This window comes from Lagopus muta, chromosome 1, assembly GCF_023343835.1.
Source record: "Lagopus muta isolate bLagMut1 chromosome 1, bLagMut1 primary, whole genome shotgun sequence".
Classification (NCBI taxonomy): Eukaryota; Metazoa; Chordata; class Aves; order Galliformes; family Phasianidae; genus Lagopus; species Lagopus muta.
Window position 1 is genome coordinate 103,263,810 of NC_064433.1, and position 16,448 is coordinate 103,280,257.

Here is a 16,448-nt window from a genome sequence, read left to right on the forward strand (position 1 = left end):
GTAATACAAACTGTTTAGTGCTGCTGGTATTGGAATTAACATTTCAAGGAGCGTGGGCTGTACTGATAGCTGGTTTTGTTAATTTTAAATGGGTGACATTTTATTATGACTATAGAAGTATAGGAATTGAGTGAATAGACAGGAGTAATTTTCATTTTAATTATTCAAATAACAACTTCTTTAGTTCTATGCTGTGTTTAAAGACAATAGTCAAAAGGCAAGCAGGGTGATGATCTGAACTGAACTGATCTGAACCTGGAATGTGCAATTTGTCCCCAAATATGTGCTACCCCACCTACCTTTCAGCTTTTCTTTTGATGCCGTTGGAGAATACTTGAGACTTCAGTCTTAAATATCACAACATTTCAATGTTTCATCTGAAATAGATGGCTACCAGATGTTACAACCTAACTGCACACATCTGTTGGAATTCAAAGTATCATCAGACTTCAAACATAGAGTTTCTGCATCTTGAAAGATGAGATTATTCAACATTTTTATGAGGATCCCTTAATTCAGATTATCTGGAGAGCAGTATTCTGTGCTGCCTCCCTGATAAGGTGGCATTCTTGTTGCTCTCACAAGAGTATCGGGATCGAGAGATCTCAAGCAGGAGCTGTGGCAGCCTGGGTACAGTCCATGGAGTTAAGACAATCAGCTGGTACTGACAACAGAACTAAACAAAAAGGAGTACATAAAAAGGAAAAAGAATTAAAACAAAAAGAAGGGTACATGTTTAGTTTGTAGATTTCTTTTTATTCTCAGATTAGTGTGGATGACTATGTGAAGAAAATCACAAAGTTAAAACTGGGATGTCAATAGAGGACTTACACAAAAGCGGTATGGGAAATCTTTCGCTTTGTTTGACAAACATCACTGAAGCAGAGGCATTTCCTAGAAGTGATTAAGGAATTTGACATGTTAATATACCGTAATGGTGAACAGTCAGAATCAAAATTGTTAATAGGTTTCAAATGGCACAACATTATATTGTCCTGATGCATTCTCTTTGTACTGTCTCCAAAGGCTCTTTGACGGGAGATGGATGAATTTCTTGAATGTGTCCTCTAACGGGCAGCATTGAAGAGCAGGTATGTACATTCTATCCATAATCTGACGTAAGTGTAAATAAGAGACTACCAAAATCAGTACTTATTCTCTGTTATCTAGAAATAACGGTTTTCAAAGCTGTTCAGTATGTTTGAGAGTCATTACTGCAAATACTGTTAAAAGTCCTCTATATTTTAGTTAAACTGCTAAAACCATTGGCACAGAGTATTGGCTGCTGCTCGGGATTCTGTCACAGGTTCTTTTGGAGGCTGATTTCTACCTGACAGCAACAAAGTTTGATAAAAAAGTGTATTGGTTTGAAAGTCTTGTGGCTGTATCCATGGGAGCATGATGACCTCAGCCATCATCGAATAAGTCTGTAATGTTCTGCAGCATTTCCTCCAGGTAAGCTCTTTAGCAAAATGAATTAAGCATTTCCTTAGGACAAGAAAGGTCCAATTGAAGTGGAATGACAACTTTTACATGACTGTAAGAGAGCTGTCCTTTTGTCCTAAGACAGTTTATTATGGTTTAGCGACACAATCAGTAAATAAACTTGATGTATTTGTGTTTTAGTGCTTTCAGAAGAGTGCTAATGTTTCTTTCTAGCCAGTGCCAGCTTCGAATATTTGTCTATTAATCTCCCAGTGCTTTGCTGCATACTGTCTATCCATATCCCTCTTCATCATTCCCTATTCAGATGACCTGCTGTATTCTTCCTGTATTTAATTTCTGAAGGTTATTTGCATCTCTGTGCTGATGTGAGTGTATGTTTGCACCTGTTAATTTCTGACAACAGCGATCCTTTTCCAGTAATATTTCTAACTTCAGCTTTCATCTTACTCTTCATCCAATAAATATTCGAGGACCTTTGGCAGCTTCCTGTCTCAGAGGTTTATGTTTTCTTCCTGTCAGCATCATTAGCTTCCCACAGTTTTTGTCTACAGATTGCTGGAGCTTTTCAATAGTCAGACTTTCAAATGATTCAAGTTGCAGTTATTTCCAGATGATCACAAGGCAGGTGAAAAAAATGTTGAGTCAGCTCCTGTCATTCTGTATTACCTTGACTAAGCCAATTTTTAAAATTCCTCTTTTTATTCTTTTTTTTTTTTTTAATTTTATTTTTTTTATTTTTATTTTATTTTATTTTTATTTATTAATAATTTTATTATTTTTATTTTTATTCTTTTTTATTCCAAAAATAAAAAACAAAATCAAACAAAAACCCACTTCTCTACTTATTTCTCTACTCATTTCATGCTGATTTGAAATGGTTATCCTTGTAGAAGAGATTGAGTCAATAAAGAAATGGTGTTGTTCTGGGTGATGTGAAGGCATTTTTTCAATTACCATGACAGGCAAAATGGAATGTACAATCAAGCTTTTAATGTCTGGCAAATGGCTTTGCAATCAAGGTGTTTTGGGTTTTGTTGTTTTTGTTGTTTTCCTTAATTCTACACATAATGTGGAACTAAAAGTGTTACCCACCAGTTTTTATGTTTTTAAAGTCAATTCTCCTTGGCAAGGAGCAGCTTTGACCTGGTCAGCCTCAATCTAAGTAAAGAGGACCAAATGGCTCCTGCAGAGGTTTCTTATAACAGTTTTTTTGCTACAGCAATAATGTGCAGCAAAATCAGAAATATTCAAAACTCATTCTTTTCATGCTCAGAGGAATTTGTAAAATGAAGATTTTGCTGTAGGAGCAATTTTAAGCAAAGGATATATGTATATTTTTTTCTTCATTTCTCCTTGGGACATCTTCCATATGATGGAATATTTAAAGTGTATTTTTAAATAGTGACTGACAATCTGTGAAACACCATTTTAGCACGAATGAGATCATATGCTACTAAAATACTACTTATACTAGGAAGCCGAGATGAATTGAGAGTAGCAAAGCTAAAAAAGAGAAGGCAACAGGTGTTTTATTAGATAGCAGATATTGGCTTTTTTTTTTTTAACATCCGTAGAATAACTTATACTTCATTCTAAAATTGTTACAGATTTGCATGTCTCTGCTACTGAGCATCAATGACTTTCAGTGTTCCTAATTTAGTGTATGTCTCTTTAAGATGTTTTTGATGATATCTTCTTCTTGCTTATCACCAGCTTTGCAGTGTGATAAAGCATTAACATGTTTGGGTACCAGGCATCTGATGTCTAAGAGTATTGTGGAAATGAAACAGGGCACAGCCCTGCACAAAGTGAAATGAAATGAAATGAAATGAAATGAAATGAAATGAAATGAAATAAATAATGGAGTTATAGGCATCCTGTAATTTTCACAAATATGACAATGAGGAGTATATGCAAACTGTTAGGAAGAAGTATTCTTTGTGTTGCAATAAAGGGGTGAATAGCTTTCTTAGATACATAGATTTCTATCAGACTACAGAATAGGAGAAGTGGGATGTATCTCCTTCCCAGATTTACAATGCCTTCAACTACTAGTTTCAGCAAATCACATTGAAGCACCCAGAACTTCAATTTACCCATTGTTTAAAATGGATTTCTTCTCCAGTTTATTGCTGTGAAGTAATTTAAAAGAAAAAAAACTTATAAAAATATGCTATTTAAGTATATATTGTTATTTCTTGTATTACCTCAGTAGTAAATATGTGACAAAATGATTACAGTCACAGAATCACAGAATCACAGAATCACAGAATCACCCGGGTTGGAAGGGACCCCAAGGATCATGTAGTTCCAACCCCCCTGCCTAGCAGGGCCACCAAACATACACATTCAGATCAGGTTGCCCAGGACCCCGTCCAACCTGGCCTTAAACACGTCCAAGGACGGGGCATCCACAACCTCCCTGGGCAGCCCGTTCCAGGGCCTAACCACTCTCCTAGTAAAGAACTTCCCCCTAACATCCAACCTAAATCTTCCCTCCTTCAACTTGGATCCATTTCCCCTAGTCCTGCTATTGTCAGCCCTTTTGAAGAGTTTACTCCCCTCCTGGGTGTAGGTTCCCTTCAGGTATTGATAGGCTGCAATGAGGTCACCCCGCAGCCTTCTCTTCTCTAGGCTGAAATCATTCCAGCCAAATCATTCAACTTGATATTTCAGATTTAATGTCCTATATGTAGAATGCCACGATGTTCTGGGATTCTTAAAATACGCTGCCTTTACATTAACTAGTAATTCCAGATGACCAAGGATTGTGTAAAGCATCGAACTGATATTTAAATGAATGTAAATCTTGGCTGTTTGTACAATTTTGATATCTTAGCTCATGATTAATAGTCTTCTGGAGAAGAACCCAAATGTGTGCACGTTCAGTGCAGCACAGGTGTTTCTGTCTTCCATTGTAAACCATGGATAACAACACAAGGTTTAACTAGAAACACTGACATTTAAAAATATGTATACAATGGATTCCAGACATGATTATGAACTCAGTTTTCAAACACATATGCTGTTTGAACAGAGTACAACTGAAGTGTCAGTCTGGAAATGTGGAGTGTCAGAGCTTTCTGGAAAAGCCACTCCTGAACTATTCAGCCATATTTTTTGACCAAGACCCTTGCTGTTATGATTACTGAAGATCTTGCATGTCATAATTTTATGTGGAGAGCCTTTTTTAGGCTTTATCGTAATGACATGTAATGAAGCCACCTGTACCATCTAAATGTCATCTGTCCACATAAAGGCAGAAGAGATTACATAGGACCATTCCTATGTTTCCAATCATTAAGGTTGGAAAAGACCTCTAAGATCCCCCAGTCCAGCCACCAGCCCACCCTCACCATGCCCACGTCCCTCAGTGCCACATCCACACGGCTCCTGAACACCTCCAGGGAGGGTGACTGCACCACCTCCCTGTGCCACTGCCTCACTGCTCTCGCTGAAAAGAAAGTCTTCCTAATACCCAAACTGAACCTCTCCTGGAGCAATTTGGGGCCATTCCCTCTCATCCTATTGCTGTCACCTAGGAGAAAAGGACGACCCCCACCTCACCACAGTCTCCTTTCAAGTGGCTGTAGAGAGCTATGAGGTCTCCCCTGAGCCTCCTCTTCTCCAGACTGAACAACCCCAGCTCCCTCAGCAGCTCCCCATCAGATTTGTGCTCCAGATCCCTCACAGCTCTGTTGCCCTTCTCTGGGCACGCTCCAGGGCCTCTTGTACTGAGGAGCCCCAGACTGATTTCAGTTAAACCTTGTTTCTGTAGAAACAGAAAAAAAAAAGTATTTTTAGTAACGTCAGTGAAGCAAGGGTTTTCTGTATTTCCAAATACTTTCCCAATAGCTGGTCCTAGAGCTGGAGATCAGTATTAGCTGCTGATGCTATTGATCCGTAGAAAGTTGTTAGAAGTAGTGATTATGATTGGAGACAAATCTCTTTCCTTCCTCTTCCAAAGGAGACATAGAGGAAAGCACCATCATTTTTTTTGTTTTGTTTTGTTTTTGTTTTCAGAAATACATCAAGAGAAAAGGGTGAGCATAGTCAGAGATGCATTTCTGCTTTTGACTGACTATTTGGGCCTAATGCTTGCTCTAAAATCACAGTTCAGTTCAGAAGATTGCCTCACCAAACACCTAACTAATGGTATGGCTCTCTGATACCCTTCTGGATCATTGCTGGCGGAAGGGCGATGTGGATAGAATATCTCTGTAGTTTGGTCATTTCAGAGGATGAAAAAGGTCTTGTGAGGGCAGCTGCTGAGTTCCTGAGATCTGCAATGATTACAGCAATCCTGGGCTGAAGCCAGAAACTGAGGAGAGGTGGGAGGTTGAGGATGAAGATTTGACTTCAGAGAGCCTTTACACTTCAACTTGTCCTGCAACCTCTGTATATCTCAGCTGAGCCAACAGAAGAATCTAGCAGTTCCTCCACTTGGGTTAGATAAAGCTTTTCCATCTGGAGTTTAGAATTAAATATACCTTCAAAACATAACTTGATTTTTTTTTTTCTTTAGAAAAAAAGAACCCCTTTTTTAATATTATTGTGTACTCATTTTGTAATTGTTTTCCATTTCTTTAATTACAGTGGTAGCAATCAATCAAATAACGTTATGTAGGCAGTACACGTGCCTGATAGAAATTTAAACAGAAGGAGTTTTTCTCTTTTGTGATAGTTCAAGATTTCTTTCTTAATTACTTGCCTGCAGTTTCAAAGCTGAGAAATGCTACCAGAAATCACACTAGGAAATCCTCTGAGTTCAGTCAAGTCTCTGATTTAGTCAGCTTCAGTTATCGCCGTCATTATCAGTTCATCTATTTATACATCTGCTTTCAGGGCGCACGCATTCTGAAATGTGCCGCTGCCTCTGCGGAGCTGCAGTGCTGTCGCCTGCTATTAGCCGAGCCTCGCTTCACCGCAGCCAGCGCGAACCGAGCCCAAAACACCGAGCCCATCCCTTGTTGTTAGCTCTGATCGTTGCTGCTATCATTTGATAGTCCGCTTGCAGCCGGTCCAAGTTGGCAATGTCACCCCAAGCTGATTGGAGCCACAGACATTTTTGCTGACTGGAGTCATGCTATCTTTGCCAGTTTGCTGGAATAGACACAGACACTGATTGGGTCATGCTGAAAACATTCCTGTCCTATGAAGCAAGTCTGTTTGTATTTTAGGTTTGCCAGGACTAATGAATTAAAAATCTTGGTCTCGCCACAGCTTGCTGTTTAATAATGCCTGTGACAGAAGGATTTTTTCCTCCCTGAAGCATGACAGCATCATAATCCCTCGCCACTGGAAAGGAGAGGAAGGAAAAGCAGAATTGTGAAGAAAAGCAGAAAAGGGTGATCTTCTGGGACCGCAAAGCCCATGGGAAGTGCAGGTAGCAGCATGTTGCCCTGACAGCTGTCTCAGCTTCTCAGACCTTGTCAGTTTGTTGCTATGCAGCAGGTGCAGCCTTTTCTTTTATTGAAGCTTTACTCCATAAAGGCAACGACAAGCCAAGGCAGTGGCTGGCCCTGGATTACACAAGTGCAGACACTCCACTAAGTGAGGTAAGGCAACAGGTGTGAAAACTGAACTAAACTGATAGCGCTGTAACAACACTTAGATTATCCGGGTTCTGCTACAGATTTTTTATGAACCGTGGGCAGCCAGCGCTATAGGCAATTGCCATGAGCTAGGGGGCTGCTCATTAAAGGACATTAAATTCCAGGTTGCCCACTCACATTCATCCCTGTCTACAGCGATACCGTTCATCATGTGTGGAGAAGGCGGGTGGGATGGGGGCTTTCAGGCTGTGTGTTTCCTGCATCAAAACTTGCTTGCACACAGAATGCTTCCACCTCTCTCTGTACTCTCATTGCTTGTTGTGATGAAGAGCTTGAGGATGCTGCACAAAACTGATTGAAGGTATAAATGTAATATAAGAAACCGGATAGCAGAGTAATTGCTCTGTACAAAGATGTGATTTCTTTTCTGTTTTGTTGTTGCTGTTGTTGTTTGTGTGTGTGTGAATTAGAATAAAATGAAAACTTTCTTTTGTGTTATGATAGAAATCACCATCACTTACTGAAAGGGTATTGATTCTTGCCCTCAAACAGCTAGAGTTAAGAGATCTAGTGTAAAGATACTAAAGACCACAGACCATGTAATTGGTTGGTATTAATAATTGGTAATTATTCCAAACAGTATTGCTATAGAAATTTAAATCCTTCAGCAGAATGCATCATTTTAGTTTCTTAGGCTATGATATGAATTGTGAAGTGGAAGACCACTCGTGATAGTAGATGTCAGGGGAATGATACAGAATGATGAATAGCCTTGTTTCAAGGATGTGCTTATCATTTAAAATCTCTTTGTTTTTCCTCTTTACCTTGTACTGGGGAGGAGAGGAGGGAAATAAAATCAAACAATTTTGCATTAGCAGTTCTGTTGTCTTTTAAGAGAATGAAATGTCTCAAATATTTCTTATAAAGTGTTTCCGGAGGAAGAAAAAAAGATCAGTAATGTTGAGAAAGTAAATGTTAGTGCTCTTCATAATAGAATATTTCAATTGACTCTAGAGATCTTTCTCTGAGACTAAAATCATACACTGTGGCAGTTATTTGACCTTTGTTTGTCTCTGCCCAATAGATATCAGTTTGAATTTTTGTGCCTTGATGAATAGCAAGAGAGAATAAGGGATAATCCTTGATACTTTTCATGTGTCAGCAGAAAAAGAAGTTCTCACCTCCAAATGAGATTTATTTAATGATAGTAGAATATTTGTTATTTTCAGAAAAAGTAAGACTTTTAAATTACAATTTCTTTGATTAGGGTTAATTCTAATGAATGACTGTGTAACGTTGCCACAGAGTAACTGCATCTGTTAGCTAAATACTAATGCAGATAAAGGCTGAAATTAATGGGCCAAATGCTAATTTAATATTCTTCCACTGGTTGCAATGCAGTGATGCCAGGGAAGAATTTGATTCACTCATGCATCACCAAGGAAGATTGTAATCCTGTAATATTATTCTGTTCTATTGACTTTCTGAGACTGCCAAATAACTAAGTGTAAATTGGAATGGGTTGTTGGGATTTCAGTGCAATACAATTGCTACTTCACTGAAAAACTGCAAGATTATTGGCTTAGGAAATTGGCTTATGTTTTCACTAGGTAAATGCTATGTTCTTAATGATATTACAACATTTAGCAATTATTATTATTGTTGTTGTTGTTGTTGCTTTTTCCTGAAAAATTTGATTTCTCATTGACCCTGGAGTTTTTACAGTGATTTAAAAGCTACTCTCATTATTTGTCCACGTTGTTGGTATGAATACAATGCACTCTGGATAGCATAGTCTACAGTCCTAAAATAATTTTTTAGGGGCAGATCTCTTGCATGCATGAAGTCCCATTGACTTCACATTCTTCACACATGGAGCTAATTAGAAAGTTAATATCTGTGAATTTCAGCAGCTTTGAGCTAGGGATACAACAAGGTCAAGTTTGCGTTCATCTACTTAGTAGAGTTCAATCATACCATTCATTCAAATGGTTAATGCATGCACTAGATCTGTGAGTACAACTTTTGAATGAAGATACTTTAATTATACTAGTACAGATCGGTAGTAACAAACTTCTTGTTACTCATTGATTCTTTATTGCTCTGCTTGAAGTGAATTAGCAGTTTTCTTGATGGACAGGGTCTCATCTCATTAAAACTGCTTTTTGGAGCTGCTGGTCTCAGAAGAAATACCAAGGACTGCCTAAGGTCCTGATCCGGGAGGCAAACCCATGCAGAAAGACCCCTACATCTGCACAGAGGACCGCTGAAGAACCACCACCAAGGTTTGGCAAGCCACTAACTTTCTGTCCATTGACTGGGGGAGTATGGGTGGAAGGTGGGAGGTTGGGTGCCTCCTCATTGACACCATCTGGAGTGGTGTGCACGTTTCCAATCACATGGCAGGCTTGGGGTCATGTTACTCTCAACTCCCCACCCCTTCTTCCTTCTTCACCTTCAGAACCAGGCAGCATTGCCACGAGTCAAGGCTTGCTGAAGGGGCAATGGCGGGGAGCAAGCAGGTGAGGAGAGGGGAAGCTTCCTTTGCCATTGTACTTTCTAATCTGCGAATAGCGAAAGAAAGGCAGTCTGCACTTGAATCCTTTTTAAATGGATAAGTGAAATGGCATTCCCTTGGCTTTGATTCTAAACATTGCTTGGTTAGAATGAGAAAGGTAGCTATATGAATGCATGAGAAGCATTAAAAAACTCATTTGCTGGATGGTATCACATGCTCTGTAATAAATGTTTTGTTTATATTATTGCAGCTGGAACAGACAAGTAAAAGCATTGGCTCAAGTGCCCACATGATCACCACCGCCAGGGTACCTGCTGATAAGCCAGTACGAATTGCCTTCAGCCTGGATGAATCCCCAGGTACAATTTAATTTACAGATTAAGCCACAAGGAAGTGATTGCTTTTATTTTTTACATGCTTTTTACTAGTGTCTACAATATCAAATGAAGTCCAGAGTTATAGGTGAATTTTCTTCCTGAGTGATAGCAGTATCGTACGATCAATTTTCTTGACCAGTAGCTTTTAATGTTTCCATTAGCAATTTCATTAGACTAAAATGACTGACAGTTTAGATTACTTTTTTTCAATGGTTTCAGGAAGATAGACTTCAGGTTCTAATTAACTATCAAAATCATTTGTATTTACGGTATACTTGATTTTCAGGCAATTTTAAAATAACAGAATAAAAGGGACATTTTGTACTGCCAGTGAGGCTAGAACAGGAAGAGACTTTCCCTTCAACAGGAAGGTTGGAAAGTGCCACACGTGCCCAGCTTGGTGAAAGGTTTCAGGAAACGGATGCCCCACATGGCATGTTCTCTGAGAAAGCAGCAGAAATTTCATTGATGTTTATCCTGTCAGCTAGTGCTGACTGAGCATTAATTTGCTCAAATATGCTCTGTATGCACATGGCCCCTTCAGACTTTGGAACAAGTGAATATTCTTAGTTTGTATCTTAAATATTATTAAGGTCTGGAGAGCCATTGATGTGCAATAAAAAATCAGGGTGTGACAAGGTAAAATGGAAGCTAGGAAGTATCTTAAATAAAGTTGACTGAGCTGTTGATAAAGGTGAGTCACTGTCTGAGATGTGTTGATGATGTGAAATCTGAGGATCTCTGATAAAGATAACTTCAACCCACTGCTGATGAGTGCTCTATGGGACAGGATAATATGTGAAGTCTCTTCCTGAGCTTTCTGAGAATAGCCTTAACTTGGATATCATTTTCTCATTTTAAGAAATATTGCAGAATGTACTTTATATGCCCTAGGTAATTATTGCATAATACCATTTTACAGCTATTAGTTTGGAATAAAGTATCATCCCTTATGCAAGGAGATTTCAAAACAAACATTTGTATTACTGCGCATAACTTGCAGCTTATAAAGATGGGTAATCCACAAAGATTGGGAGAAGTAATATAAGGAAATGTGTGGCTGTCTCTGTGCCCTCTTTTTGTAAATTACAATAACATGCTAATTACATTTTTATTACAGAAAGTAATAATCAATCCTTGTCACTTCTGAAGCTATAATGGCACGGTATGTTTCTTACAAGAATTGTGGCAAATCTAGGTCTTAGAGAAAGACTGAAAAGAAAGGGGAGTGATCTTTTGAATTACAGAAAGAGAATGCTTATGGGAGACACTGAAAACAAGTCAGGGAAAGCTGAGACCATGGGAAAATCAAAGAGGGTAGAGTGGTTTGTGACAGGAGATGGCAATAGGAAATAACAAGGTTGTGAATAGCTTGGAAGAAGAGGGACATGAAAGGCAGGAAGCCTAGCTTCCTTAATGTTGCATCATATTTATTTTTTACTTCTCTATCCTGCTAATAATTTCAGCCTCTCTTAACATTTACAGAAAGAATCTCAGTTACAGAAAGGTAATCTTTTTCTGTTACATTCTGTTAAACCTTTCCATAGTTTTGAGTCATTTATTACATAAAGACAAAAGTTCCAGCAATATGCAATCCACAATCTTTGAGTAGTGATAAAATTAAATAGCAACCAGTAAAAGTGACTGCCATATATTTCTCTGCACGACTAGCCCTTAGGGGCTAGTAAGAGGTCTAAACTCACGCCCTGTTTTACTGCAGCACAAGATTTCTACTCTTTCTTCTAGTAGTAACATGTAAATATTATTACCTTTTACATTATAAATATTATTACATTTAATACTATTTAATATTATTACATGTAATATATTCAGAGAAGGCAAAGCAAAGAAACTTTTGTAAGGTTTCCAAATTTACAGTAAACCATAGTCAGATCAAGATAGCGTAAAGAGCTACATAGGACATTCTTTAAGATGAGCTGGGTACATACAGGAAGTCCTTCACCAGGGCTGAGTGGTGACAGAATCTCTCTGACTTAAACTTTTCCTTGAATTTTATCTCATTTGAAAGGCACAGTGATAGGTTTCACCAAGTAACGCTGCATTATCCTTCCAGGGGTTGTACCACAGCTTACTTGGAGGAACTTGCAGCATAACTAGATATAAAAAGGGGAAATGGAATGTTTCTTCTGGGTGGTGATTATCTCACTGGCTAGGATTGTAACCAAGCACTGGGTGTGAGAAGCAGTGAAAGGAGAAACTGCTCTCAACTCATGAGAAGAGATTACTTTGTGTTAACTGACCTACAAGACGGGAGCTCGCCCATCCCGAGTGTACAAGAAATAACTTAATTGTGTTACATTATTTGTCAGTCAGTGCTTTGCTTTGTGCTTCGTACAGCATTTTCATGTGAATGTTGGCAAACCAGTTCCTTAAAAGTCCCAAGAACAGCAGCTGATTTGAGTGCTATATAAGATGACAGTTTTATTGTGTATCTCTTATTCCTGTATATATAGATATCTATGTTTGGCTCTTTTATTCAAGTTCACTAAGCTGGCATCAAACATAGGTTTCCCAGAGTATGTCTGCACATCATATTGCACCAGTTTGACTTAAGGTACTGTTTTAAATTGATGTATTTGAGACATATATCAGTCTATCTTATATCAATACAAGTTAAACTGAATATGATGTTCAAAAATTTAAATAAGTGGTCCCAAATAGAAAGTTCATTTTAATTTATCAACATTGATTTATTTAAACCAATTAAATTCAGTATATGCTAATTTATGTCATTAAATCTTATTTACTGACCATATCATTAAAACATCACATCCAATTATTAAATGTAGAGTACTAGATATGTATTGTGTAGTAGTTCTAAACAAAAAAACTGTACAGGTAAATATCTCTTTTATTTCCCTTCCAGAATAAAAGCTTGAATCTAACAAAAGAATTCTGGTAGCAATGTGGTGATAAATTACTGCTCTACCTCTGATAGCACTCTCTGGGAAAAATCACAGATAACAAAGGCAAAATATACCTCTTTTAATCAAACTGACAGACAGTGAAATGACATGGTATTTTTGCTAGCATAGCAAATGACTTTATTCCTCTTTATGCCTTTGTTTTCCTAGTGACCATAAATAATTTTTTGCTTTTATATTTGATCTGGTAAGACTGTTTTGTAATGGCTGTGTCAACAGCAAGCTTCAAAGCCCTACTCCATCTTCATTTTCATTTGTAATGGCAACAAAGACTTTCCAACTGATAATGTATTGATTGGAAACTAATGGAGATTGCTAAAATATATGGGTGAAACTTATAAAGCTGGTTTTCCAAAACTGCACTCAGCCTACAAGTGGCTGGGTCTTTGGAAATTATGAGAATCATCAGATACCACTCACCTCATCTCACTCTGTTTCTTATCTACAAACATGCTCCTGAGGGGGGAAACATACTGCCAGTGTGGCTGTCTGTTCAGGGGCTGGCATGATCAGCCCATTTTTGAGGTCTTTTGGGCATTTCTGTGACATAAAATAAGAAATTCTAAGAGTGGGACAACATAACACTGCAGTCCATTCACTTTTTAGTTTGGGCTCGTGCATGTCTTTGCAGCCCCAAATGTTTCATAAATCCTGCGTGCAAGACCTTATTAGGATAGGAAGTACTTGTTGTATTTTGGGGAAGTTAGGAACCTACGTGAGATACCCTCAAAGGGACAGAGGCTGTACATTCCTCACAGGACACGTTGGGCTTAGGTTGAAGGTATACTGAGTAGGAGGGTTTTGCTCTTACCTCTTGTGTTATGGGCTGTGCTATTTTGGGGAGCTCTGCAACTCTTATTATTGAGCAAGCCTTCATAGCCTATTCCTGGGTCGGGCAGTGACCATTCCTCACTATTTTATGCGTGAGGTAACTGAGGGGTTGCGTAAGGTCGCTTCGGGCAGGACCGTGAATAGAACCCAGGGAGTTTCACGCAGTGGTGCCAAGTCCCAGTCACTTAGCCACACAGCCTTCCAGGATGAACTCCGTCAGTCTGTGCTCATCTGTCAGTAGCCAGCACTGTAGCTACTGGGCCTCACTGCCCTCTTAGGGCCAAGGCCGGACCCCCTGTAACACAGTTTTCCAGTGGTGTCCAACTGTCAGTTGCAGTCGGCTTTGAGCACTTTTCCTGTGCAAGGGCTGATCTGCTTACAGGATAACAGCCTGCTTATGTTACCAATTTAATTCTTTAATTTAGGAGGAAGAGATTTGAATACACTTGCCCACGCGTGTAGGAGAGAAAATTAGCATCTGATTGCATAATTAAAGACTGGATCATAACTCAGTTACTCGAGGAAGCGGAGTTGTGATTGGCATTTCCTAAATTTTGAGTGCTTGATTTAGCAACCTGAATGTGCTTTTAACACATTTCAATTTTTATGTTCTATTTCCGGCTATCTTTGTGAAGATCCAAGAGATACTGTAATTTGTTGAGTTCATGCTGCAAACAAATCAGATGTTGTTCTTCAAGTGCTTAATCATCGGCTGTTGCTCACATCCCAGTGGAGCAGGTATATAGGAAGAGACAGGAGTGTTACTTTTACTACTATACCAAGCATTTTGTCAGACAGTAGAATGTGAAGGATTTTACTTAATTGTCTACATCATGGAAATCTGTGCTATTGATATTTCCAGAAGGCAAAAACATGGTGAGCTTCCCAGAAAGCATGATTTGTTCTTAAATGCACAACGTCAGTGTATGTTGGGGGACCGAATGCGTAACAACATGACTAATAAGTAATAAGCCTTTTGTACAAAGAAAGTCAGTCTTAATGTAGTTCAGCTTTCTAAATCAGATTGCTTGAGTGAATCTCTGTACCATTCCTTATAATAAGTCCATCATCACCTCTGTGTGAGTAGGTGTGATCAGCAGAGAGACAAGAGCTCACCCGGACAACAAAGGTTGAATGGCTTATCATTGCTGCCCATGCACACCACTGCCCATCATGCCATCCCAGCATGAAGGTGTGTTGGCTGGGCAGCTTAGGGAGCTTCTTCATTTGTTATGTTGCTGGCTTTACTATAGGAATGATCAGAGTTGGTTTTGAAACGTAAAGATGCTTTGTCTGAGCTCAGCTGAATGGAAAGCAAAAAGAATGTGATTTAGTCTGTTCCCCTGTGCACTAAGGCAGTAGTAATTCTTTTAGAAGAAACTGCAAGAGTTTCTTGCCTCTTGATTTTCTGCCTGTATCCTTAAAAGAATATTAGGAAGTGAATAATTGCTGTCACTTGCTTTCCTCTTTTGTGAAATCTAAATGTGTTTTATTTTTACCAAGTAATTTTTGTTGTTGTGGCTGTTACTTTGACAACGGTGAAATACAGACCAACCTGAAGAAGTAATTAATTTCACTGGAAGCTATGGAGAAATATTTTTGTTGTTGGTTTTGTGGAAAACAAGCTTGCAGTTAGCTGTGCAGATACCTCTTTGGTTTTGTGGGCTAAATGCTTAAGCTGAAAATTTTGATAGGAGCCCAAGAGAATTAGGAACTCAGAAAAATTTCAAGCCACCAAAGTCCCCAGCTTATCTGATGTGGTGAGCATCATTGAGAGGATGATTTAAACAAGTCTTAAACTAGCATAACTAAAAAAAACCCTAGCAGCTGTTCAATAGATGCTAGGGCAGGCCCATTATAAAATGTACTATGGTATGCCTTAATGGTTAGGATACCAATATGTTCCATTTTTAGTACCATTGACTCAGTCACTTGAGTTCAGAAAATAAGTACTGAACATCTGCTTATTGAAAGGATTTCCTCTACAGTAAATTCTCTCCTTATTCCATCCTTTCTAAAACATTTTAAAACCTTATTTACTGTTTGTTTGTTTGTTTTCCTGAGGGGAATCCAAAATATTTTCTAATGTTCTGCAACATTATTTTTCCTTATTAATATCTGATTCAGTGAAAAAGTATTTTTTGGCTGATGTCTCTTCTTCTGGGATAACTTTTTCTTTGATTTTCCTTAAGATAAAATTGTTTGAGTTCCCTCCTTACTGCTACTGTACTGAAGTTGTACTGCTGAAATTGTCAAAACAAATATGACCATTCCTCTGGTCCAGTATCTCTGTCAGAATATTCAACAGCTATTTGGCCAAATATCTGTAGAGCAGCTGTACCCCTCGTCTGACTGAGTCCTATTCTGTCCTTCCTTTTAGCTCTGTCATATGATTCATCTTTCTTCTTTTAGATTATTGGTCTATTTTTAAATGTCGTGCAAGAAAGCAACAGAAAATTAAAGGTAAACACTTGCATATCATCAGGATACAACTCTGAAATTAAAACCATTTAAATATTTCCTACAATAGGCATGTATGGGACATGGTGCACAAATGGAAGTTGTGTGTGTGGGTGTGACTTTATGAGGAAGACACATAGCCCATAAAAACATACTTCTTTGCTTTGTTTCTTGAAGAGGTTCATAAATATTTGCTTTGCCCTTTCGTATCACTGTATTTTTCCTCCCTGCCCTCCTCTGGGCATTCCTTCCTGGTGGTGTCCATCTCAGGCCGAGCTAGTTAAAAGTAAGATTCTGACTGTCTGTTAGCCAGTAC

At 38.5% G+C, this 16,448-nt stretch overlaps 1 protein-coding gene across 5 annotated transcripts in view; it reads left to right on the forward strand.

Moving 5' to 3' along the window:
• The first annotated feature begins 1,153 nt into the window (after positions 1-1,153).
• MAP3K7CL (MAP3K7 C-terminal like) overlaps positions 1,154-16,448 on the forward strand; it is a 35,105-nt gene continuing 19,810 nt past the window's right edge. Inside the window, exons 1-5 of one of the 5 annotated variants that reach the window (XM_048934166.1) lie at positions 1,154-1,455; positions 6,670-6,832; positions 9,142-9,286; positions 9,463-9,523; positions 9,770-9,878. In XM_048934166.1, coding sequence (XP_048790123.1) covers positions 6,820-6,832; positions 9,142-9,286; positions 9,463-9,523; positions 9,770-9,878 — 328 coding nt within the window. In that variant the 5' untranslated portion in view covers positions 1,154-1,455; positions 6,670-6,819. Of the gene's footprint in view, positions 1,456-6,287; positions 7,005-9,141; positions 9,287-9,462; positions 9,524-9,769; positions 9,879-16,448 lie in introns of those variants that run through there. The other 4 variants (XM_048934167.1, XM_048934168.1, XM_048934164.1 and 1 more) reach the window with 4 other exon arrangements.